The 27,188-nt window shown below is 47.3% G+C and overlaps 1 protein-coding gene across 4 annotated transcripts in view; it reads right to left on the bottom strand.

Moving 5' to 3' along the window:
* PTPRG (protein tyrosine phosphatase receptor type G) overlaps positions 1-25,746 on the bottom strand; it is a 713,505-nt gene extending 687,759 nt beyond the window's left edge. For all 4 annotated transcript variants that reach the window (XR_007150245.1, XM_047849347.1, XM_047849350.1 and 1 more), the window contains exon 1: positions 24,925-25,746. Coding sequence is in view for 3 of the 4 variants with exons in the window: in XM_047849347.1 (XP_047705303.1) it covers positions 24,925-25,009 (85 nt within the window). In the remaining variant the exon portion in view is untranslated. The remainder of the gene's footprint in view (positions 1-24,924) is intronic.
* Positions 25,747-27,188: the final 1,442 nt, after the last annotated feature.

Genomic DNA, 27,188 nt, shown 5'->3' with positions numbered 1-27,188 from the left:
TGAGTGGGGGACAGGCAGGGAGAAGGACACAGAGGTTCCGAGGCAGGTTCTGCACTGGCAGCTCCACACGGGGCTCGAACACATGAAGTACGAGAATATGACCTACCTGAAGTCAGACACGTAACCAACCGAGCCGACCCAGGCGCCCCCAATGTTTATTTATTTTTGAAAGAGAGTGTGTGCAAGCCTTCAGGGGAGGGACAGAGGGATAGAGAGAGAGGCAAACAGAATCCCAAGCAGACTCCAAGCTCAGTGCGGAGCCCCACATAGGGCTCAATCCCACAACCATGAGATCATGACCTGAGCCAACATCAAAGAGTCGGACACTTAACCGACTGAGCCACCCGGGCGTCCCTAAAAATGTAAAACATTCTGAAGCTCACTGACTGTACACAAACAGGCAATAGGTCTGATTTGGTCCCAAGTTACAGTCTGCTGACCCCTGTGTTAGAGGAAATCCTACCACCCAAACAGACCAAGGAATCCCAACCTGTTGTGCAACTAATCCCTCCTGCCTGTAGACAGCAGACTGTAGCTGCTGCCTGTTGCTGGAGTCTCCTCTCCAGCACTGAGCTGTTTTTTTTTTCTTTTTACATTTTTATTTAAATTCTAGTTAGGGGTCACCTGGGTTGCTCAGTCAGTTAAGCATCCGACTGGATTTCGCCCAGGTTTATGAGTTTGAGCCCCCCCCCCCACTCCTTCCCCCCTTCCCCCCCACACTGGGCTGTGCTGACAGCTCAGAGCCTGCTTGGGATTCTCTGTCTCCCTCCCTCTCTGCCCCACCCCTCCCCTGCTCACTCACACATGCTCTCTCTCAAAATAAATAACCGTAAAAGATTTTTTTTAAATAATTCCAGTTAGGGGCGCCTGGGTGGCGCAGTCAGTTAAGCGTCCGACTTCAGCCAGGTCACGATCTCGCGGTCCGGGAGTTCGAGCCCCGCGTCAGGCTCTGGGCTGATGGCTCAGAGCCTGGAGCCTGTTTCCGATTCTGTGTCTCCCTCTCTCTCTCTCTCTGCCCCTCCCCCATTCATGCTCTGTCTCTCTCTGTCCCCAAAAAAAAAAAAAAACGTTGAAAAAAATATTTATAAAAAAAATAAAAAAAATAAAATAATTCCAGTTAACATACAGGCCATACTGGTTTCAGGAGCAGAATTCAGTGATTCATCACTTACATACAACACCCAGCAGCACTGGGCTACTTGAAGTAAAACACAACACCTATGCACTCATATACATGTATGTATATATGTGAGCGTGTATGTGTGTGTACATGAGTATGTACATATTCATTCATCCTTCATAATTTGTACTTTGGAAACGTTTTATGATACATTAGTATAATAGTACATCTGTGCTATGGAATGAATTCTGTTTCCCAAAATTTGTATGTTGAAGGCCTAACCTGCGACGTGAAAGTTTTTGGAGGGGAGGCCTTTAGTAGGTAATTAGGTCACAAAGGTGGACCCTCCATGATGGAATTAGTGCCCTTATGAGAAGAGACGTAAGAGGGCTCCCTCACGTTTTCCCTCTCTCTCTCTCTCTCTCTCTTTCTGCCATGTTCACACAGCAAGGAAGAGTCCTCATCAGGAACCAAATTGGCCAGCCCCTTGATCTTGGACTTCCTAGGTTCCAGAACTAGAAGAAATAAATTTCTGTTGTTTAAGCCACACAGTCTATGAAAGTTTGTGAAAGCAGCCCAAGCTAAGATATTCAGAAAAATAAAGTACATTAGAGGTGTATGCTCAAAATTTTCTGCCCTCAGTACAAGTATTGGATCAAAAAAAGCTGAGACATGAAGTTGGGGGTTGCAGAATAAAAGCCGAGGCAAGTTCTACATGTTCTTCTCAAAAACAGGGCATCTAGGGGTGCCTGGGTGGCTCAGTTGGTTGAGTGTACAACTTTGGCTCAGGTCTTGATCTCACGGTTCATGAGTTTGAGCCCGAGGTGGCCTCTGCGCTGGCAGCTCAGAGCCTAGAGCCTGCTTCAGATTCTGTGTTTCCTTCTTTCTCTGCCCATCCCCTGCTCACATTCCGTCTCTGTCTCTCAAAACTGAATGAACGTTCAAAAAAGACAGAGAGAGAGAAAGAAACAGGGCATCTAACTGGAATAAAGAACGAATAACCTGAATCTATTCATGAATAAACATCACACAAATTCAAGGTGAGAGAGATTTTATGCAATAAGTGGCCTATACTCTTCAAAGGGCAAGTTCATGAAACCCAAAGAAAGCTTCAGATTTAAGAAAACTATAGAGACAAGATAACCCCATGCAACATGTGATCATGTATTTGGATCCTGGACCAGGAAAAAGTTCAAAAGAAAAAAAAAACCTTAAAATTTCTTGTTTTCCTACAAAGGACATTGATGGCATAACTATATTTGAGTGAGGTGAATAGATTAGAGAACAGAACTGTATCTATGTTAATTTTCTACTGATGATTGTATTATGTTTATATAAAATCAAGACGCTGTCTAATATCACTGCGGGACCCGAATTTCTGCTCTGGGTTAAGATAAAAAAGAAGCAAAATACTCCCCATACCCACTAGCAGTGACCCTTTCAGTGGCCTGGTCACAAGCAACCTCTCTGCCCTTGACACACACCAAGTGTCACAGGACTGGAAGCAGGAAGATATACCTGGGCACAGACATACCTGGGCGAAGGAAGACCTACCAAGGTGATACTTGGCTCTACAAATGATAAGGAATAAACAGGTAGAAAAGGCTGCCTAGTCTGTCTCTTGGTACCCTGTCATTTCCATATCATCACTAGTGACAGTATCCAAGTAGGTTCTCTCCAGGGAAGGAAAACACCCTCCATAATATACATGGTAAATGGAAATCACAGAGATGGTCCCACGCCCTCTGACATCCCTCTGTTTCTAGTTCGCTGATTCTTACCATCCTCCTGGCCTCATCACCATGGCCAGTTCCTTCCCCGGAAGCCAGCCTTTCTTAAGAGTAGCAACCTTTTAGTGTTGTTGACCCCGCAGGCAAGACAACTTTAGAAACTGTTGATTTCAAGGGAACAAAGAGAACAGCAGGGCTGTAGTTTCCTATCCATGACCTGGGGCAATCCCTGGTGACGCGATCTAAAACCACCCCCAATTCCCCTGCACAGAAAAGGTGCTTGCTAGTTGCCACATCATCTTCACACACCACAGTCCCATCCCAAAACCCTTACATGAAAATGACCTGCTAATTGGGTCCCCAGTGCCTCCATCATAAATAGACATTACAACTGGCAGAGTAATTAGCGAGATTTAGCTGCCAAGACAACCATCCTTCCCACCCCCCCAACCCCCCCTGAAGAAGTTGTCCTCTCCGACCTTTCAAATCCTAGATATTTTTGGATGGAAAGGTCTGCTCAATCAGAGGAATCTACCGCCTAATGAAAGCAATTAAAGTAACAATTCAAAATCCATGGTAGCCAAGCAAAACAAATTAATATATAAAAAGGAGGGAAATTCAATAAACAAAACTAGCCATATGAACAACCTTCCTTTATCTCAACTATCCAGAAAACACATGTTAGGAATCAAAAGCCCAGGTAGTGTCTCAATTTTCATCTTCTGTGATTACTGACTTAAGGTCCCATGGGCAGGTAGCAGTACCTGCCACATACCAAGTCCCTAACAAATGGCAAAGTCTGGGGAGAAAAGAAGGTCTCTAAGAGTCTTCTGTCATCGACCAAAGGAGATCTTGGCTCATCTCTCTTCTCCTGAGAATTAAGCTTTATGTTGAATAAAAGATGTTTTAATATCTTTCACAATATGATTCTAATATTGCTTTTTTTTTTTCTTTTTTAATGTTCATTCCAACAACCCACCAAAAGGCCACAGACCAATGACTTAATGGTCAGTCATTAGTTATGTATGACAGGGTGTTGGGGTTACAGATGATTACATTCTCCTCTATGAATGAACATGAATTCCCCTATTTTCTACAAGGAACATTTGTTACACTTCCACAGAAAAAAAATCATGAACTCTGAGGACATTAAGGTAACATTCCCATTCAAACACAGAGAGCAATCCTCAAACTCCAAAGGTGCTGGGAATCAACCTGGGGCTCTTGCCGGAAAGAAATTCCGGTGTCATCGGTCTGGGGCAAGGCGGAGGTCCTGCATTTCTAACAAGCTCTCCAGTGACAGCGAGACAAACCCGATGGCGCTCTGATTGCCAAGGAGCTACAACACACAAATGCGACTCAGATGCCAACCATCCCGGTTGTAAAAAGATGATGATGATAACAAGGCCTTGAATCAAAGCAGGGCAACACCAGCGACGTCTTATACTGAAAAATTAATGCACCTGGGGCCCCAGCCAGAGAGAGGGAAAACAAAACAAAACAAACCTGAACTTTACTTGAAAGTACAGTGCTCCTCTGGAAGTGCTTGTCTTCGTAGTTAAAAACAAACGAAATTGCTTCTTATTGATTTTAATTTAGGCTGGAGCATTCGCTGTCCAATAATGCCAGCACAGAAGGCTGTGAGCAGGGACAAGATATGATAAGAGAGAGCTCTGGAGGCCATCAGACACTCTGCTGACCTCCGGTCTACGCAGTAGCTAAGGCTTGAGAGAGGATGAGGTGTTGGCTCAATATACACCCAGACTCACCGCTCCTCGTTAATCTCAGCCTCCAGGGCCTCTTACCATTATGGACTCTTTTTATCATTATTTTTTTTAATTCCGTCTCTAAATGTTGTTCAATTAAGTTTTACTCGTTTCCTTACAGATCCTTAGGATTCTCATTTACAAATAAAATCAAGAGAAGCAGTTAAGGCTAAGTGTTATCAGCATGTCTCCTCGAGAGAAGCTGTCCCACGCACCAAAATAAAAGTCTTCGCATTCCTGGAGATAAAAAGCTCAAAATGGGGGCGCCTGGGTGGCGCAGTTGGTTAAGCGTCCGACTTCAGCCAGGTCACGATCTCGCGGTCCGGGAGTTCGAGCCCCGCGTCAGGCTCTGGGCTGATAGCTCAGAGCCTGGAGCCTGTTTCCGATTCTGTGTCTCCCTCTCTCTCTGCCCCTCCCCCGTTCATGCTCTGTCTCTCTCTGTCTCAAAATAAATAAACGTTAAAAAAAAAAAAAAGAAAAATTTAAAAAAAAAAGCTCAAAATGAATGAACTAAGAAAAAAAAAAAACTAACGGAGGAATGAAACATTATTAAAGGACTATTGTGGGCAAGCAGGGGAGACCTTTCCAGTCCTTCTCAATACACCTGGTTACCTACCCTATTTCCGGCTGATACTGGTGCTCTTTGATTGACAATGACCAAAATCAACCCTTGGTTAACATAGGCAGAAAAAGAATGTATTGAAAGGATTTGGAACATTTCAAAGAGTCCAATCAACAGCCAAACAATCCAGCTTCTGAAAGGGCAAGGATCAAAGCAGCTCTGGGAATTCAGACAGAAGGAACTAAGAGAGATGTCAGTATTCTTAGGTCACTTGACTTAAGCCTCCAATTCCAGGGAGAAAAAGTATGACCATGACCGGCCTAGCCTGGGTTTTGTAACCCGCCCCCCCCCCCCCCCCCCCCGCCACCAGCCCCTCCGTCAAACAGGGCTGGATAGAGCCCCCTGATCAGCAGAAGGCCCCAGAGGAATCAATACCCAAAAGTAGCAAGGATACTAATAACCAAAAAGGATAAAAAGATGCTGGGCAGGCAAAATCAAGAGTGGTATAGGGGCACCTGGGGGGCTCAGTCAATTCAGTATCCGACTCTTGATTCTGGCTCAGGTCATGAAACCAAGATCATGGGATCAAGTCCCACATCAGGCTGTGCACTGCTTAAGATTCTCTCTCTTTCTCTCTGCCCCCCCCCCACTTGTGTGTTCTCTCTCCCTAAAATATTTTTAAAAATTAAAAAAAAATCAAGAGTGGTATAAGAATAATAAGCATAGCTGTGTGTTTGCAGGGGACAGTACCTTACTTATATTCACACTTAATTCTTACGTCAACTTTATAAGACAGAGCATCATGCCATCTTACGGATGAGAAAATTGGGGACTGTGAACACAAAGCTAGCCCAGGACAAAGCAAGACGCTACAGTCTCAGTTTATAAGACCACTGTGAGAAAATTGTCCAGTCTTGCCCTGTGCAATTTTACAGTCTCCACAAACAACCAAATCAGGTCCAAATGCCTCAGCCTGGCATTCAAGGGCCAGTCAATGCCTCAGCATTGCCTCCCAGGTCTCTCAAATCTCTGCAGTGTCCATCTGCAAGCAGTCACCAATGGCTTTATGCCATGAGGAAGCAGCTCAGATAACACGTGGATATGGGTCCACATTCCAGAATGGCATCGCTCTGGCTCTTGGAATAAGCCCATTTACCCACTAGTCAACCCACCTTAACAGGATCATTACTGCCTCTGCTCACTAGCTCCCCCTGCTGAATGTGCACATATAAAATATCAGGCAGCCTGTCCCAGGTTTATAGAACATCTCCCAGGAAGGTATCTTTCTCATCTCTATTGCTCCTGAACATTTAGGGGATGAATCAGTATTTCACCATGTTACATCTTAAGCCCCAAACAGCTAGGCACAGTGTTTTATGGGCTTTCACCTTATTTCCTCAATTCACACATATTTTTAGAACGCCAAAGCCAAGTGCTACCCACAAGGAGTTTCCACTATTATTTGATGTGAATCCATTACTTTCCTTGCAATAATGTACAAGAGGATACCCTCCCTTTCTATGTAAAAACAATGATGTCCCACTGGTCAGTTCAGGCATTTGTTTCTGTCTATAGATTGGAAGGAGTAAAGTCCAGAAGTCAAGAGCCTCACCCAGCAGTGAACCTGGTCACCCTTCCCTTCCCTTCCAACATCCAACAGGCATATGGTTAAATTCAACACTGACCCTGCTCTTACCAAACAGAAGCAAAGGCTCCCTGGGTTCAAATTACAGTACTTTCTAGCTGCATTCACTACCCTAGCTAAACTATTCAATTTCTCATCCATAACCCCCTAGAAAAGCAGTATCTATCTAAAGAGCCATGCCATGATGAGAAATGACATATTGAAAACAACTTACCACTTTGGCCACTTATGTTGCTATCTTTGTAATTTGTATCATTTACACACACACACACACACACACACACTCCTATCCAAAAAACTTAAGGCTATAGCAACTGCCAGGATGAAGCAGCAACTCTAGGTTCTCCCATTTCTTCTCTGCCCCTCTTGGCCACTGTTTTGCCCTCTCACATTATTGTAACCACATACTCTCAAATAGATAAACACAAATCTAACATCACAGGAGACAAAGAGCCCCGTAGCTGTGTGCAGGCTGCACTCACAAATGACAAACACAGAGTTTGGGAACACAGTAAAAACAATGCTGCAAACCTGGGAATGCTGTTAACACAAGGGCTTCGGTTGTAGGGAGAAAGACAACTGATTTGACCTTGCTTCTCACCCTTGAGCTTTCAGGCTTGCCATCTGATTAGCTAGTGTCTGGAACTAATTAACAGGTGTGGCAAGAAAGAAAGAAGAAAACAAACCTTGGCAACTTCCTCCCAGGGAATTGATGGCTTTAGATTTACAATGGCTCCTCGAGGACAGAACTAACAGAGAGAACTCAGTGAGGTGGGTTCATTACTCAAAGCGTGTCCACCTATTCTGCTTTTAAAAGTATCCACCACCAAAAAAGTAGAGTTAAAAATTCATCCCTGGGGCACCTGGGTGGCTTAATCAGTTAAGCGTCTGACTTCGGCTCAGGTCATGATCTTACGGTCCGTGAGTTCAAGCCCCACGTCAGGCTCTGTGCTGACAGCTTGGGGCCTGCAGCCTGCTTCAGAGTCTCTCTCTGCCCATCCCCCGCTCATGCTCTGTCTCTCTCTGTCTCAAAAAAAAGAAATTAAAAAATTTTTTAAAAATTCATCCCTAAGGAGCTGGTTGCTTCCTTGGCTACAGATGATGCCAAAAATATTGACAAAAATACCTGAGTGGACCGAGTCCCAAAGCCTTAGAAAAGTCAGAGTGAAGATGTGTGCTTGCTGTGTACTGAGATAACAAGGAAGGAAACACAAGTATTTTCCCTCCACCAAAGACATTACTTCTCTGGAGCTACTCAGAAACCTCCAGAAACCTATACAAATCACACAGTCCCTTGCAAACATGACTTCTGCAGACGAAAGGTGTAATTATATCCTGTTATCCAAGGTAATTTACCAAGAGTTCCTGAAAGGTTTCTATAGCCAAAAGAAAATAATAATCTTTAAATCCTTTGACTTTATTCTTGGCCACAGGAACAAAACACACTTACCCAATAAGGCTTTTTTCCTTATTTTTATTAACACACACATCATTTATTGAGCTGAAAATGCATTCTAGCATTTCACCAACCTGAGTCAGAAGTCAGAAATACACATAAATACTTGACCCTATTCCGTGTCTCCTTACATTGGCAAAGTGTGAGAGAATGAAGACATCTGTTCAACTTAGCCTTCAGTCCTTGCTCACTCTTGACTTTTCAGAATGAACCAAGAGTTCAACCAAGATGGGCAGAGCCAATTATCTATTAGAAGCACCGTGTTGTCCTAGCTTTGGAGTCAGAGACTTGGATCCTTGCTTTCAAATGTGTCTGATGCTGGGCAAGTTTCTTAACTGAGCAAAACTTCAGATAGGGTGTGTGTGTGTGGCCCCTCACATGAGGCCCACCTGCTCGGAGTGGGTGCTCAACCAACAGAGGTTTATGTTAGCGATGCAACACTATACAACACCTGGAGAAGGAGGAAGAGCCAAATGTCTGGATACCCTCACTCTCCCCTGCCAAGAATGGCCTGGAAGGGAAGTATTCTTCCCAAAAATCAGGGATTATAGCAGAAATCACTATGCAGGAGTATAAAACTCCCAGACCCACTGAAAGGCCAGGAGGGAGGCAACTGGCAGAAGCAGCAGACACAGGTGATCACAGGCAACCTGCAAAGGGAGGTAGCTTGATAATTTGGCAACAGAAACACTAAAGCTCTGTGTGGACAGAAAGGTCTGGAGGACCATTTTCCTTTATGAGTCACCCTGAAATCTCGTTGTGCTGAAGATGAGAAAGTCCTCAGAGAAGTCCTTTCCTTCCCCTTCCCACGTGAGCACGAACAGCTGCTCTCACAGCCCCTCCCCTGGGTTTCCAAGACAGACGCTGGATGGGGCCTAAGGACCTACTTACTAACGCGTCTCCGACACCCTAACTTGAAGACTTCAACATCCTCCTTTATCCCTCGCAAAAGAACTTAACAACTGAAACTCCGATTCTTACCACCTGCACCAAACAAAGGGCGTGTGTCCACCCTGCCAAACCTTCCCTGGGAAGGAAGCATTCCCATCCAGAGCCTGAAGAACAATTAAAGACGGATGGGCCTTCCCAGCCAATCTGCCGCTTCCTTCCAGCATCGGCCACCCTTACCCAAGTTCTTGGCCTGCCGATGTGCACCGACACACAGGACCCAACGTCAAGAACCTTCTAGGTGGATCTGAGCCGTCTGATATGTGTGTTCGTCTCTCCCATTTTCCCCATTGTCCCCTTCATAGTTAAGAAGCAGGTTGGCAAGTCTGGAATATTGACTCTGCTTGGAAGAGCCTCTCGTTTTCATATTCTGTTGGAGAAAGAAACCAAACATCTTTAGAAAAGGTTTGGACATCTCTGCACTCTGTAGATGCACCTGCTCCACCTCACTGGATCCACAGCTGTGTTAATAACGCCCGGACCGCTGGTCATAACTAGAGTGCAGTCCTTGGATCTGGTACAGACTTGGCTATTCACTAGAAATGGAAACTTCGGCCTCAGTAAACCAAATACACAGGAGGACAAATGCAAGGGCCTGGGGTGTTGCATGACGAGAGGTCCCACAGGCAGGAGGGAACAGGTATTGGGGGATGGATTAGCACTCTGGTCAACGAGCTTCTACGAGCAAGCAGCTGGCAATGCCTGAAGCTCTCCAAAGTCCTTTCTGCCTTTCAAGTTGCTTAGTGCAAGCTCAGTCTGAATGCTCAAGGTCTCCTCCACTGTCCTAGGTGTCCAAGGAAGCAGAGGCTGGCATTTTAAAACCATGCAGGCCGGCTGGAAACCCTCCAGAGACCCCACAGTGCATCACCAACTAAAACCAGAAGAGGGAGAAATCAAAGCCAGGAACTCTGCCAAATGCCCACTCAGGAGCTGGTAAAATAACAACAATGGCTAATATTTTCAAATGCTAACTATCCACCAGGCCTGTGTTAATTGCCTTACGGAGCCCTCCTCATTTAGTCCTTCAATGACTTCACAGAGCAGGACTGCTACACCCCCCTTCACAGCCAGGCAGAGCTAAATGACCTCAGAGCTATGGGCCACCTGGGTGGCTCAGCAGGTTGAGCGTCTGACTTCAGCTCAGGTCACGATCTCGCAGTTGGGGAGTTCAAGCCCCACGTGGGGCTCACTCCTATCAGTGCAGAGCCTGCTTCCGATCCTCTCCCCCTCGCTCTCTGCCCCTCCCCCGCTCACGTGTGCTGTCCCTCAAAAATGAATACACATTTTTAAAAATAAATAAATGACCTCAGAGATAAATGATCTCAACTCTCTTTCGTGATACCCAGACTCTTGCTTTCTAGTGACAGAGCCTTCCAGGAGGCAAGCCTCTCCACCAAGGACTAGAGTCTCCTGGTCCCATGTGTCAAAAGGGTACGGAAGGGAGGAGAGGTGATCATTGTCATGCAGGGGGGTACAGCTGTGAAACGCTCTTCTGGAAGGCAAGATAAGGCTGGAAAGAGCACTCTACCCCAGTGCTATCAGATAAAACTACAATACAAGCCAGGAAAGCGAGCCACATACGTACTTTTAAGTTTTACAATGGTCACATCACACGAAACAGTAAAAAGAAACAGGCAATATAAATTTTAGTAATATATTCCACTTAACCCAAAGTATTGAAAATTTATCATTTCAACAATCAATGTACAATTTTAATGAGCTATTTTACAAACTTTTTCCATAGGTCTTTGAAACTCCGTGTGTATCTTAGACTTAAAGCGTGTCTCAATTCGGACAAGCCACATTTTGAGTGGTCACTAGCCACCTGTGGCTGGCAGCTACCATGTGGGACAGCTCAGCTCCACAGACAGTTCATAGCTAAGCAAAGGCTCAACCTTTAGGGGGGAAAAGCTCATATCCAGGGAACAGATAAGGGATTACCTGCCGTCGTCATCCAAGTACTTGGTGTATTACCAAATACCAAAAAGTCATCTGACATCAGCTTCACAAAAGAACTCCTTTCACCTTTTATCCCCGCTCTCCAATTTCAGTAGCAAAAATAACACTGATCAGGGGACCGCTCAAATTTTGAGAAACAAGCTACCTAAAAGGTAACAATGAATTTATTCAGAGTAAACACGAGACACTTTACCAGATATAAACAACAGGGGAAAGGATCCATTTAGCCAGTCACAGTTTTAAAGACTGCTGTCACCAAGCCCATACTTAACACTTACTTAAATAGCTAAGAATTCAGAAAGGTGTCACTTTGGAATACAAACAGTCCCACAGGAGCCTTAATCTGATGCAAAACCTTTGGGCTTTGAAGAAAAGGAAAACTAAGCAACTAAATTTAAGTCCCTAAACCTGCATTAGTAAAGCTCACCAATTAGAATATGATGTAACCACCACCAAGAGATTTGGATTTTTTTTTCCTTGTGAATAAATGAATGTGAGTCAAATATGAGCCAAAATCAATGTTGTGAATCACGAAACCTGTGCTCATGATACTTGCTATTGATACGTACTCTTTCAGGTCCATTTCAAAAGAGCTCCATGGTTTAAAAATTGCCCCTGCAGTAGCAAGAATATAAAAGCCCCTTGGAAATGCTTTTCCTTATGCTATCCTCTAAGGCTGGCTAACGTGTCTCAGAATAGCACAGAGACAGCACAGAAGTCCTCTCCCAGGCCAAATCTTGCAAAGAACTTCAAGACCTAGTTTAGGTGTTCGCAGGAAAAAGCTCTGTGATCAAATAGCAATGTCTGTCAAGCTAGGGCAATGAGGACCCTCACCTCAAATGCCAATTTCCAATCCCTGTGTAGAACACCTGCAAAATAACACGGAGACAAACACATGAACACGTACATGCTACAGACTTGCACTGAGTATTCCCATCCGTGTGCACCCAAGGGATAGGACAGGTCCCACATTAACAGATATAGATAGATAGATAGATAGATAGATAGATAGATAGACAGATAGACAGGAGAAAGGAAAGAAGGAAGGGAGAGAGTAAGACACGTACATCCTACCCACGCAGGTAATTTCAGTAATGAGATACCAAGGGTAACTATAAACCTGTTCCTTTAAGGTGGGGGCAGATAGGGCAAATTGAAACCTAATAGCCATCTTTGGTAAATCTCTGTCAATAAAAAATGTTCCGGTGCCACATGCACTTTAATTCATCCACCACCTACTCTGTTAGCGGAGAGGGAACATGACACCATCTAGAAAGGCAAGTTGGAATTCCAATCCGGCCATTTTGTTAACTGTGGGATCTCCGCTCTCCCTGAGTTCCCAGTCTCCCACCTCTTCATAAGGTCACATGGCACTAAGTGAGTTCGTATGTATGCAAGCATTTCTTTCATAAATGTTAAGCAACAGATATTAAAAACGGCTAGGCACCATTTATAATGCCCTGTGCACCTGATGCTTTTCTGGTACTTTGCACTCACAGTCCCATTTCATCCCGCAAGGACTCCAGGAGGTTAAAACTCTCATCATCCCCCATTTCATAGATGAGAAAGCTAATTCAAGTAACTGGCCCAAGTAAGTAAAGAACAAAGCGAGGATTCACGAAAGTGGGCCACTTACTTAAGTTGATGGACAGACCTGTGCAATTCAAAAACCAAACGCATTTGCCAGTGGCCCCTTTCATCAGAATGCACCTGTCCCAAGTCTCACTTCGTCAAAACTCTTAAAGGTCCCAAGGCACGTGAAGAATTATTTCCCCAAACTCCTTTGTTTCTCTGGTCAGAGTGCTTACATCTCCAGAAATCAATTTTTCCTCCACTTGGCATCCCCAGTGAAGACAGGAACCTCTAGAATCAGCAGCACCACCACCCCCCTTTGCATCAGTTGCTATGCCTCAGTAACAACTGAGAAGTTTCTCTTTTAAAAAGCACATCCTGAGGGGCACCTGGGTGGCTCAGTCGGTTAAGCCTCTGACTTTGGCTTAGGTCATGATCTCACTGTTGGTGGGTTCGAGCCTCATGTCGGGCTCTGTGCTGACAGTTCACAGCCTGGAGCCTGCTTTGGATTCTGTGTGTCTCTCTCTTTCTGCCCCTCCCCTGCTGGTGCTCTGTCTCTGTCTCTCTCAAAAATAAACATTAAAAACACAACTAAAAAGAAAAAAGCACATCTTCAAAGGGGTTCAGAAAAAATGAATGCCAGAGTTACCCACCCTCTAGCCCACGAGATAATTTTAGCAGCTGCTGCACAATCTGATCAGTTGGGAAAATGAGCTGATACCTAAAACTACCAAGTTTTTTCTATTGTCCTCACCCTCCACGTGGCCTTTGCATGCATGTAAGCAGAGAAAATGAGTAGTTTTAGAAGAGAAAACAACTGGATGGAAGAAGAATAAAACAGGGTGGCGTCGACTAGCAATGAATTCTAGAAAACTTCGTTTCTAAGCAAAGAATCACCATGCTGTACCAGCCAAGGCCATTCGACAAGGTGATCAACCAATACTTGTGAAGCAAGCAAAAATGGTCAGTTCGGGCAAGCCCTTTTCCTAGACCAACCTGCCCAAAGCCTTGTCACAAGGTACTAGATCAACATTCATCTTCAGACTCTATGGTCCGTGCAAGCAAACTCTGCAGCCCTCTGGATACCTCATGTCACTGTTACCAGAACCAAAGCAGACATGCGAATACCCATTTCTCCTTAATCAACCCTAAAACCAAGGGGACTACTGGTGTAAATGAACACCAGCCTCACAGAATGTAGCCTAAGTTATTCCAAAAGAGAAAAGTTTGTGATCATCAAAATATACCCCTGCTGCCCCTGAGGACATTCAACTCTAATTAGAATGTATTTTGTTTCCAGCAAAAGATACCTTGGTGGCCAGCAACAGAAAATACAAATTTATCTTCTCTATTATGTTATTTTATTTTCATTTTATTTATTTACTTATTTGAGAGCGAGGGCACATGCCAGTGGGAGAAGGATGCAAGGCTCCATCCCAATGACCCTGGGATCATGACCTGAGCCAAAATCAAGAGTCGGATGCTCAACTGACTGAGCCACCCAGATGCCCAGCTTCTCCCTTTTTAAGGATGGACTGCAAACACCATGAAAATATGTATACTCTTAATTCTCTTAAAGAAGACGTTAAATGTGAATACCCTACCTCTTATAAGGATACAATATACAATGTGAGATTTCTGGAAACCAATTACAATGCTATCAAATGTCTGGTAATGTCTTGTTTAAGGGAGCATCTACTCATTCTGTCAGTCCTCAAAAATGACTAACACCCCACCGATGCTGAAGATAGACCAGATGGAAGGAGGAATGACGTCCTGGCCTCAAAGAGCCTAATTAGGATCTGAATCATACATAAGGAATTCAGGTGAATATACCACATATCATAATGGCCACTTGAAGAATGTGCTAGAATTAGGGCGAAGGAATCACCTACTCAAATCTTCTGTCTATGCCAAAAGCTGGCCATTCTGCTTAACTCAAAGTTCAGGTTTTCATATGTTGTTTTTGGAAAAATTAAGATGTGCTATTTCCACCATACATTAAACCATGTATAGGTATCATACACAAAAAAGTTAATGGCTCAGGGATGCTCTATGAAAAAATTAAGATACTTGGCAAAGGACCCACTAAAATGACATCTCCAGTATTAACTGACTTGGATCCTTCCAGACTGGTCACCGTCCTTCCCTCATCGCCTTCCTCTATAGTTGGGTAAGAAGGAGGTGACCAAGAGAGCTGGTTCTTATACCAAATGATAACATTTTTCAAAACAACTTTTTTGAAACTGAACAAGCCAACAGCAATTTAGATGGGGCCACAGAAGTCACAATACCCTGAAACGCCCAAGCAGCAGGCCACCTACACAGCCAAAAAGGACACAGCCAGCCAGGATGGCTGAGCTCCAGCTTGTATAGGCCAGACTGACAGGAATGAAGGCACTCTGTCAGCCAGTGGTGTTTGTCCTCACAGCATGACACGCACATACACACGCACTTACGCACCTCCAATCCAGGTAATACAAAACCTCAAGCAAGCAATAACCAAAAAAAGACAAAAAAACAAAACAAAAAAAAACTTGCCCTCAGGCAGAAACTTACAAGTCTCCCCTACACAGATGGCAAACACCTCCAGGGACCAGCTGGATATTGTAAATAACCGCTATGGGCCCGGTGACTGCCCCATCTCAGGGGGCAGCCACTATTTAATTCAAGCTTACCCTGTTGCCAAGCAAGAATATAGGCACTAAGCTGCAGTGCGTCCAATTTTCCAGGAGTAACTGAGACGTCTCTGGGAAGCTACCATGAGGACAGGAGTTTCCACCCATTTGGGTCACCACTGTCCCCCAAGTGCCTGGAACAGTGCCCGGCATGCTGTAAATACTCAGGATCCACTTGTTAAGGGCATAGATACAAAATGCCCCAATTTTTCATTTCATTTTTTTCTTGTCAACACAGTATGGCCAGATGCCCCCCACAGAACTCCAGATAACACGAATGACTGTCCTTCTCTATTTCTCTTTTCCAGAGTAAGATCAAGAACTAGCTTTGTGTTCTCTATTTAGACAAAGAATCCTGCCCCATAATCACAAATCACATTAGTTTTAAAGGCCCTTTATGTAACCTCATTGGCACCAACAAGCCTCCATTTTTCACCTGGACTCCAGGAAAAATAAGGTTTAATGTTTAAAAACAAAAAATAGCTTATAGGCATTCCATGAACCAAGATCCACTCACCACCTTGTTGGCTGTTCCCTCAGGATATTCTGTAGCAAGGTTAGCAACATAATCAAAGGGTTCTTAGAGCCTTAGGAAGCAAACTCTCAGAGGAATGTTAACAAGATGTACACCTCAGAAATCACAATATGCAATGAGCATCTGACTTGCATCCTGCAGAAAGGATACAACCTTCCCAACTGCCCAGCCTGGCACCAACAACCCCTAAAATCCCAGGCGAATTTCAGTTAAGGGTGGGGAAAACAACCCCAAAGGAGCGCAGGGTCTTGCTCAGATCCCATGCCTGGCTTGGCTGGCTCCCTTGGCTACTTCTAAACCCCAGTGGAAAAATCCAGAACCCACACCATCTCTTGCCCCCAAATACAACTCCCTCGGACCTTTTCATCAAGTCAAAAAAAGGACACAACCAGGACAGCTGAGCTCCAGAGCCTGCAGCCCACACTTGAATGATATATGGGATAATAATACCACATTATTCTAACATAACCATATTCGATGCCACAAACAAAAGTTCTCAAACAATAAACTACATGAGATCATTCTGACGAGGAATCAAAAAAACTTACCACCAACAAACTCACTCTGCCCACAGTTATTATCACCTTATTGAGAAGCTAAAGTAATTTGCTGAAAGGTCATCTCTTCAATGAAGCCAAAGAAAGTCCTATACTAATTGCATTATTTCCTTATTTATTTGTGGTAAATACACAGAAAGACACCTTTACTTCACCTAGTGTTTATGGTCCTTGCTTATATGGGAAAAGTACCAAGGTGAAATATACAAGGCTGGGTCTGTCTCTTAATTGGCCTTCCTATGCAATTAGGAAAAACAGTTTTCAAACAAACAGCAACCAGTCTGAAATTCAAAAGTATCCTGAGAAATGATTAGAGAGGCATCATCTAGCCAACCCCACTTACTCCAAGGGGTGACACCGTGGCCAAGGGACAGCTTCCTTCAGCTTTAGTTTCTTCAACCTAAAGCAGAGATATTTACAGTGTCTGCATCCAGGTAGGTCAAAGCTCAGGCACAGCGCCTAGATAATGGCAAGCACCACTGTTCTCATTTTATGGATTAAAAAACTGAGGCCCATTTGCCCAAGGTAACACTGCCATAATAGAACAAGAATTTCAACCTGCGCCTCTGGGGTCCTACAGTGGTTCCTGAAGAAGAGGTACCTCCGTCTGGGTCTGACAGTTCACCGATGCCGGCCCCTCAATCCCACCTCCACAAGATGTTGGGTAATTCACCCCTAGTTTGTAGCCTCCACACTCGCAGAATGGGCACACTTCAGGAAAAATAATTTTTTTTTAATAAACAGAAACCACTTATAAATAACAATTGCTTTGTAAAGAAATCCTTTTGACAATGTGTAACTAACATGACCTGCAAAAAGTCAACATTTCCTTATTAATCCGGCCTATGCATTTACATTTGGTAAACCGTTTATGGAGGTCTCCTCTATCCAAACTATTCCAAACTGATGATGCATTTATCTGATTTAAGTACACTGTGGAGCTTACGTGGCTGCAATGGTGTGAAAATTCAAATACCTCTTGGAGTCCTACAACCAGCGTGAATTCCTCAAAAGTATACCCATTGCGGTATCAATTGACAAACCTGTTTCATTCTCCTTAGAAAAATAGTATCACAGACCCAAAAATAAGACCAGTTGTCCTATTTTCTTGCATGGAAGTGTTACATATTCCATGAACTATGCTTTCATTTCTTCTTTTTTAGCTGCTCGATTTTAGCAGCCAACTGTGTCACTTTGCCACAGCCCAAAAATAGCTAAGTCGAGTGGTTTAAAATCGCATTTTGTTGTTTGGCCAAAAAACCATCATGCTGATTTCAGTTTGCAAGAAATTGATTCGAGGGCAGGAGCTACGCACCGTGTGTGGCTCTCCCCTGCATGCTCGGCAGGTCTGAATCTATGAAGACGGGGAGCCAGGGATGTGACGGTGTCCAAGTGCCATATGAGTACAAAATAAAAGCAATACCCAAATAGCACGGCTTGCTTCCCCTTAGCAGCACAAAATTAAAACCCAGGAATGCCAGTAACAGGCAGACCCTTCCCCTTTGGTAACAACACAGTCCAGAAGGCCTTAGAAGAATCGGCAGGGTGCAGGGCCAGGCAACTCTTTCTACCAAGGATAACACCACACATGGATCCTGGAGATTCACATAGCACCTTTTAAAACGGTGGAAAACATTTTTTCCATTTAAAGTTGGGAGGGGCGCCTGAGGGGGGGGCTCAGTCGGATAAGGGTCTGACTCTTCATTTCCGCTCAGGTCATGATCTCTAGAGCCCCATGTCCGGTCGGGCTCTGCTCACAGCACAGGGTCTGCTTGGGATTCTCTCTATCCCTTCTTCCCTCCCTCTCTTTCTCCCTCTGGCTCTCAAAATAAATAAACATTAAAAAAGAAAAAGACTTTTAAGTTGGTAACGGGGAGACCCTCCTTTGTCCTGTGAGTGATGAGATATCTCAGACTTCATTGAGACTTTCTTATTTCCTTAAACCTCAAAGTAACCATTTCACTAATTTTACATGGGATGTCCCCATGCCCGTCCTCTTCCTCCTTGCCCTCAACAGCAAAGCCAGGCACAAAACCCATCGTGCAAGTTTATGTAAACACTTTTAAAATGTTTTTTTTTTATTTTACACACCCTTGTCTTTTTCAGTTCCATTGTCCTCTTTCCATATACTCCTGTCCAACTCTCTTTAATACACATAAAATAAAAATGGCTACTGTACTGAGTACCTCTCATTCACCATGCAAAGTTCTAAGCCCTTTAGCATGCATTCTTGCTCAGGCCATGCAAAGACCTTAGGAGTCAGGGTACTATCACTGTGACATTTCGCAGAGAGAGAGAGAAAAAGAGAGAGAGAGATAAAGAGGGGCACAGAGAGGTGAAGTAACTTATCTAAAGCAGCACAGCTAGTAATGGGAGAGGGGGGCTGGCTGCAAAGACTCTTACGTACTTCAATATATTCAGTATAACTCTCCACAGTTACCTGGCTTAAAAACAAAAACAAAAGGCATTAACAAGTTCCAGGCTCCTACAAGACTTCTTGCTATATGCAGACCCAACAGTACAGTGACCTTCATGAGAACACAACTTCTCCTTCAATGTGACAGTTGCCTCCCACCTCCCAGCCCCCACCCTCGGTACAACAGTAACACCACCCAATTCAATTAGAGGGGCTTCAAAAAGAGAAGCACATCTGAAACCTAGTCAGCTGTCTTTCCTCCGCATAGCCCTAAAAGCACTTTTTACAATGTTTTTCAAAATAAGTATATCAGATATTATACTCATAAAATCTATGAACCTGCATAGGCCTGACAAACCATCTCACATAGATTATATTTTTTTCTGTCAAAACACCAAACATTTTGCTGCAAATGATACCAGGTGAAAGGGCCCCTCCAGTCACAGGTGTCCCTGTGACATAGGAGCAGACAATGGCACACGGAGCCCTCTAGCTTACTTCAAGCAATCTTACACAGCCATCTCTTAGAAACTTCATACTTTTTAGAACCGGAGCAAACCACAAATTTATCTGTTATAGATTTCAACCATCAGATGCTTCTGAAAATGAAATTCACCCACATTGCTTCCAGATTTATTTTTTTTAAAGAAACGTTAACAATTCTGTGGTCTCGGAAATTTGAGACAAAAGGGAACTGTAGGAAAAAGTAGGGAGAGGTAAACAAGGCATTTTAAAACACATTATTTTTGGAGTGATTTTTCTTGGTTACAATTCCTCACAGACACAACCCCCTTTCCCCCAAAAATGTCAAATCAAAGTCTGTAACAGATAACCCTTTTCCTTACAATGGTGCCTCTGATTTTTTACATGCACATAGCATTGCCATAGACCTGGGTTTAGTTCTTTACAAGCAAGGTGGTCACTCCAATTTCTCAGGAAGAGAACCTGAAGTATCTGATCCTTTAATCCTTTGCAAATATTTAGCGTGGACCTAATGTGTGCCCAGGCAATCTCGTTCCAGGACAAATTCCACAAGCAACTCCCACTGCCTGCTGGGGGCAGGCTCTTACCAAGAGAACATTTCTTACTTTCTGGAGCCCCTCCCACCCCCGCCCTGCCTCTGTATTCACTAGCTTTTTACCTACATCAAGCTCTGGTGGGGAGCCAGACACATTTCCTTGGCTTCCTTTATATTATTAGATACACAGACCTCTGATTTTCCACACATACAGCCAAAAATGCAGTTTCAGTGATTACCACTGATCACCTGATAGCGATCAACCCGTACCAAGGTACATCAAAGGCTTATTGGGGAGGGGAGCAGATGGGGAGAATCCAGAATTCGTTAGATAACTTCAGATGCCCTGAATTTGTCCTGAAAGTTCTGATTCATGAAATGTGACCACAGGGAAGTTGTGCCCAGGATGAAAATGTTAATCCTATTTTTTTTTTAATCTTGCAATTCAGAATGTACAGCCATCTTAGAATCTTCACCTGATTAGAAATACCACTACACTGCCTGCATACTATACAAGTAAAATGTTGAGTGGAAATTCAAATTAAAAAAAAAAAACCATCCACCATAAAGGTCAAGAGGTAAAGCAGCAAAGCATTAGCAAAATTTAATGTCTTCACCTAGGTAAAGCTAATCTAAGTGTCCAGACTGTCCTTTGCATCAAGAAGTTTCCAGAAAAACAAGGGAGGGGGTAAGGAGATGGGAGGGAGGTCCGCAGGAACAATTGCTATGGGGCATTTTTAATGATCTTACCTGAATGGCAAGAAAGTCCATTCCAATTGGCGCAGCAATATGTAACTGATTATATACATTAACTTGGGGAGTTTCAGAAAACAAAGAGGAATGTGAAAGGGGTTTTGTTTCCTTTTGCTGTCCCTGCACTGCTTCATGTAAACAATATAATCTTTTACTCAGTGAAAACAAGTCCATGATTACGGGGAGGTGTTTCACTATTGAACAGTTGTGGGGTTTTTTTCTCATTTCAGCCAACTTTTCCTTAAAACTTTCTGCCTCTGGCAGCAGCAACTTCCCATTTCCAAAAAATCCTGATACGCCTATTTGTATTCATGTTCTAACTTCATCAACTCTGGAAGAAGAACACTTTAGAAGGAAACATGGAAGGCTGTATTCCACAACTGTGTCCAAGAGACCAAGTTTCAAGACTGGACAAAGATTCAGGTTCAAACAAGACACATGAAGCGGGGTGTAGGGGGTGAAGGGACCTGAATGATTTCTCACTCCATTCCTAAAGAGTAAGATTGCCAGCGTACAAATATTACCTCTGCGTTTTTCTAAGGCCGTAAATGGGGTGCCAGGGTGGTTCAATCGGTTAGGCAACAGACACTTGATTTCAGCTGGGGTCATGGTGCTGCACTTCATGGATTTGAGCCCCCAGGCCTGCTTGGGATTCTCTCTCCCTCTCTCTGCCCCTCCCACGTGCATGCTCTCTCAAAATAAATAAAAGTTTTTTAAAAAGTATCTTTAAGAAGGCCATAAAGGATGTCCATCACCAATAAGCAAGTACATGCAAATGATCCTACAGCAGGAGAGGGAGATTCACTGGACATCAATCACGGATCGTCTGATTCTGACACATCCAAAGTACACAGAGCTTATCCATCTGAAGTGTTTCCAACGACGGCCTCCTAGATGTAATGTAATTATGGTACAAAACATATCAGAATCAAAGAGAACAGTTTCACTCTGAGGGTGGAAAGAGAGAAGAAATCAATAAAAAAAAAATTTTATGTTTCTGCTGAATAGCTTACAAATGTAAAATACATAAAATGTTAACCCTCTCACGTAACATTTTATATCCTGTTGCAAGCACTTAAATTCTCAAAGATGAGCTATATATGCGACACGCTTAAGTGAAGTATGTACCGGGTTTGCTTTTAAATAACGAGCTGTTAGGGAGGGTGGAAGGGTATAGAAAAGATTGAATTGATCATCGCTGTAACTGGGTGGCGGGACCCACAGGGATCCATTGCATTTTCCTATTTTCATAAATCTTTCTGTAACAGCGTATTTTCTAAAGCACGTAGGAAAAGAACGTACTAGGCACTAAAACATGTTTGATAACACTTCTGCTCTGGAAAGTGGAAACATCTCTTGAAACACTGACCGAGATGCGGGTCCCACACCTGCCATATACTGTACTTTTGTTGGAAGACTAAAAAGCCACTGTTTCCGACCAGCTGGGGAAAGATCCATGGCAGGGCTGTTTCCAAAATCCTCCCAAATTACAGCTACCCTGCATCCGAAACACGAGCAGAGGACAAATACAAATGGAAAGTTGGTCACTCTGAGAGGAAACAAAATAAGGGATTGGGGTTAAAACCTCTCAAGGAGGACCCTACCAAACACCAGAAGCATTTTTATCCCTCCTGTCAACCAGATAAAAGCTTCCGAGGTTATGGAGGGCAAGGGGGGGGTCCCCAAAGCAAATGAGGGCCCCCACTGGGTTTGGAGCGAACCAGGAGCAGAAGCTCCCAGCTGAGGCTGCCTCCTCGCCCCAGGGCGCACCCGCAGGCCCCCGAGCCAGGGAACCCGGCCGCGTGCTCCCCAACCCCGCTCCCACCGCGGCCCCACCGCACCCAGGAGGCCGAGCCCGCCGAGCTGAGGTGGTAGGAGCCCCACCAGTGGCTCGGGGGCGCCCCCTGAGGTCCAGCGGCGTCGCGGCACCTTCGGAAAACCGAAAGCCGGCGTCTCCCACGGTTCTGACATTTTAACTTTGCCTGGTTCCAGAGGCTGCTTGCTGCACCCTCTCCAAAAGGTACTTTTCCGAACCACAGCCCCTCTTCCCCGAGCCTCACACCATTGCACCTTCCCTTTCCGACAGTCTTGGGCTCCGGGGCGAGGAAATGTGCTATTTACCTCCCCGCGTGGGCACGAAAAGAAAACGTGGAAGGTGCAAACTGTCCAAGCCCAACGAAGGCGGCATCACTGGAGGTCCCATTTTGGATTTCAAGCTTCCTGAGACACCAGGAAAAAGAAAACCACGGCCAGCCCACTGGCTGCACAGCCGAGCAAAGGGGCGGCCAGAAGTGGAAGGAGAAATTCCTCTTCTTTCGCAGGGCTGCTCTTCTGCTGCCTCCCACTGCCCCCATTAAAGCGTGACCCTTACAACGCTCGACCCCACTATGCACCTGAGCCCACTCAGCCAGCAAGTCTACGGCAGAGAAAGTCTAGAAGCAGCAAATGGGAAACACAAACACGGAGTCTTTTAAGAGAGAGAGGGCATTCTTAAGGAGAAATGTCCGCACCGCCCCTAGCCCCGTGGAGACGGAACCCCGGTGGGCAAACCCCAGGCCTCAGTGTTAGCTGTGGACCCGCGTCCTCGCTCACCATCCGAGCTAGGTTTCGGGGCAGTGGCAGGAGCTCCCTGCGGTTCCGGGGGCAGGAGGATGCGCAGAGGGGAAAGGGGGTGCCGTAGAGAAGACAGTGCCTTGTCTCTCTGCCCCTCGAGGGCACCCCGTGCCTGCAAAAGGGACACTCGCTGCCACTCCCGGAGCAGGTCCCTGAGGGCAGCGAGAGCGTCCGCGCCCTGTTGCAGGGCGCACGATGGAGCTGGGAGACCCGCTGCACCAAAACCTTGCGCTCAGGCCGCTCAGGGACAGGCGGCTGTGACCGCCTGAAACATCAGGGCACGTTCCTTTTTTCCTTCATTCAGATAACCCCCACCTCTGGGTAGCCAAGAGCTAATGGATGAGAGGGCAGAAACGGGGGGAGGGGGGTCCTCCATCCTTACGAGAGCGAGTGATAAAAAAGCGAATCGCCCCCTTCCCATCCCTTCCTCATGCTAGGGCAGAGGACGTGGCCTCCACCCCCGGGGAGCAGGGTCGGACAGACTCCAAGGAGCTCGGAGCTGTGTAGCTGTAGCCCCGGGCGCGGGGGGTTGGGGGGATCCTGCAAGAGAGGCAAGGGAGGCGGCTGGCCTCTGCTCTCCCGGAGAGGAAAAAGGGTCCGCCAGTGGAGGGCTGGATGTGGAGGGTCGCCGAGCCGCACACTGCTACGTGCGGTGATTTATTATCGTCATCGATAGCCAATATTGTTCCCGTCTTAACCTGGCCAGAAAGGAGCGGGTCTAGGTCTGCCAGCCGCGAACAGCCTGCAAAAGGGCAAAGATGAAGGTAGGCAGGGCGCGCGAGACAGAAAAAAAATCCGCCCCGTTGCGAACTGGAATCCAGCTGCCGACCACCCCCCGCCCCCCGCCCCCGGCGCCCCTACTGGAGCCCCGCGGAGCAGAGTTGCTGGGCAAAGGCGCCGCGGGGTCACGGTTGGGGGAGCCACGGATCTCCCTAAACCGCCTGCTCCCAGCTCTCCTACCGCTCCCGGGCCCCAGCGCCCGGGAAAGCTGTCTCGCTCCAGCACGGAAGAGCAGCCTGCCCCCCAGCCCCGAACGGGGGTCGCCCCTGGCTCCGGACACCAGAACGCAGGCGGCTCCCAACATCCCCAAGCCTCCACCACCAGCCTCTCCAAAGGGTCGGGAAGCCGCAAAGCAAGTCCCCCAATTCCGAGCTCCTTCAATCCTCTCCTAGGCGAGGGGCGCACCCTGGGCCCCCCCAAACCCACAGAGGCATCCTCCCCTGGCCCCAGTCTCCTCAATCGCTCCAGAGCTCGCTCTCTCCCGAACCGCGGCGTGTCAGCAAAGCGAGCTTTTCTTCCTACTCCGGCTCCCTCAGAACCCCCCCCCCCCCCCGCCAAACCTGAGCAAGAGCAGACCTCTACGGCCCCTTGTCCCCCCCGCCAGCCCTTGCTTCCATCCTCCCCAACCATCAGCCTCCCTAAACGCCGCCAGAACCAGCCGAGCGGATCCCTCTCTCTCCTTCCCGGGCGCCCGGCCCCCCTTCGCCCTCTCCAGGGTCCTCGGGACGGGCGCCCGAGCTCCGTGCCGCGGCGACAACTCCGCATCCCCCCGCGCGCGCCGGCCAGGGCCGGGTCCCCTCAGCGGCCGGCACTCACCGGGGAAGCACACGACATAATGGAGCACGGAACTGGTGATTTTCAGGAACAAAATCCACCAACACGGTTCCAGTAACCTCCGCATGTCCGAAAACGCACATCGAAAAGAGGAAGGCAGGGGGGGTAAACTTGTTGAATAAGTTCTTGCCTCCGTGTGAGCCTCCGCTAAGCCCGGGCTCTTCCCCTGCTCGCCCGCTCTACGGGCCCCCCGCGCTCGGCGGCCCGAGTCCCCCTGGAATCTGGGAAGCCGCCGAGCGCCCCCCGGAAAATCTCAAAAAGTGACCGGGAACGCGGAGCCACGCTGGGGACGATCCTCGGCGGAGAAGGGCTGCTTTCCGTTCAAAAAAAGAGCAAGCCGAGCGAGCAGGGCCAGTGAGTAGTCGGCGGGCGGCGGCGATGCCGGGGGCCCGGGGCAGGCAGGGACCGCAGGCGGCGGCGGCGGCGAGCAGCCGAAGATCCCCAACTTGAGTCGGCGGCGCGGCGCAGCCCGAGAGCCGGCGGGCGGCGGCGGGGCTGAGCGCGGCGCGGCGTCTCCGGGCTTCAGGCAGGCAGCTCCTTCCAGGGCCCGGGGAAGGAAGGAGGCATGTTTGCGAGCGGGGAAGGGGAGGGGAGAGGCGGGGGGAGCGAAGAGCCCCCCAAAATAGAAACGGCCGGAGGAAACGGAGGAAAACACAAAGGATCTCAGAGGGGCGCTGGGGCGAGGGCGCCTTCAGTCCATGCTCCTGAAAGTTGTGGCTCCAGCGCAGGCTGGGGAGGAACGAGGAGCGCGGGGCTGGAAACTGGCCATGCCTCCATACAGGAAGTAACATGTGAGCATGGATCCTGGCAGAGACTTTAAAGCCGGCGAGCGAGCGAGCGAGCGAGCAGGGGGCGCGCGGCGGCGGGCGCGGCGGCGCGCGAGCAGGGGGCGCGCGGCGGGCACGGGGGCGCGCAGCCGGGCTGCGGGCAGCGGGAGCGCGCTCACCGCGCTCTTAAAGCAGCCGCGCTCGGCTCCCGCCTCCGAGCGGTCCCGCGGCCCCCGCACAGCCAGGGGTACTGCGGGCTCGGCTGAGGCAGTTTGGGGCCTGGGGACGGCTCTGGCCCAGTCTCGGAGAGAGGGAGGAGGACGGCTGCCTTCTTGGGCTGGCGAGTCTTTGCCAGCTCCCAGTTCTGCGAGCTCTTAAAGACGCCGCGCTTAGCGCGGGTTTGGCGAGATCTCCCCTCCGTCGTCTGCTTTGCTCGGAGATCCCGGACCTGGGGGGAGGAGGACCTGGTTCGGGTCTGAGGAAAGGAGAGGAAGGGGACAGTCGATTGCCCGCCTTTTTAGGCGAGGGGGGCGTTCCAGTTCGGCCCCAGCGCCCTAGCAGCGCCGCAGCGGGGCGCGCCCTGCCTCAGTCCCTGCTCGTGCCCCCAGCCCGGCGCATTCCCCCGCCTGGAAACAAAGCCGAGAGGCCTTTGCTCTGGGGCTGCGTTGGGATTTAATGTTTTTTTTCCCCCTTTCAGGCTTCCATTGGCGGAGTCCGCGGCTAGGGAGGGGGGGGAGGGGAGGGGAGGGATATCGATCCGAGGCTTGCAAAATCCAGCCCTTCCGAGCCCCACACCCCCTTCCCCCTCGCCACCGAGGATCGGTGGCTGAGTTTTTCCAACTCCAAGCTCCGCGGGAGGAGGGAAGGTTCCCGCGCTCTGGCTGGGTGGTGGGGAGGGCGCAGGAAATGCGCCTCTCACCCCCGGCTGGGTGAAAGCAGCGCCGCGGGGCAGGACCGATTTCCTGGCAGCTACCCGGGGAGCGGCTGCCTCTTTAGCAATCCGGGAGAGGCGTCCGGGGGAAATGGGAGGACTAGGCTTATCTGTAATGAGTTTTGTCCCTTGGCTCTCGGTGAGAAGATCTTTATCGCTCAGACTTCTAAGCGCCCTATTTTCCCCTCTTACGCGGGTGCTAAAAGTGGGGGGGGCAGGCTTTTGATTAAACGTGTAATTAAGCCAAGGTAATTTGCCATTTGTAATTTTTGCCTAATTTTTCTGCCTCTGTTTAAAAGCCATTTTGACATGTTTTTAACGTGCTCCTGCTATTCCATCCCACCACGCAGGGTCCTCCACCCACCCACCCAGCCACCCAAACATCCCAACCGGATGCTAGGTTTTCAAATAATGTACAGATGTTCAGAGATCCTCCTGCAAGATGTGATTAGGGAAGCAGTTTCACACCCACACTTCCAAAAGAAAAACCTTTGAAAAGTTACGTTTGGGATTACAAACTAATAAAAGCCAGGAAGTTCCTGGGGAGG

Source organism: Prionailurus viverrinus, chromosome A2 (genome assembly GCF_022837055.1).
Source record: "Prionailurus viverrinus isolate Anna chromosome A2, UM_Priviv_1.0, whole genome shotgun sequence".
Taxonomy (NCBI): Eukaryota; Metazoa; Chordata; class Mammalia; order Carnivora; family Felidae; genus Prionailurus; species Prionailurus viverrinus.
The sequence above is the reverse complement of the archived record's forward strand: the minus strand, read 5'-3'. Positions and strand labels throughout refer to the sequence as shown.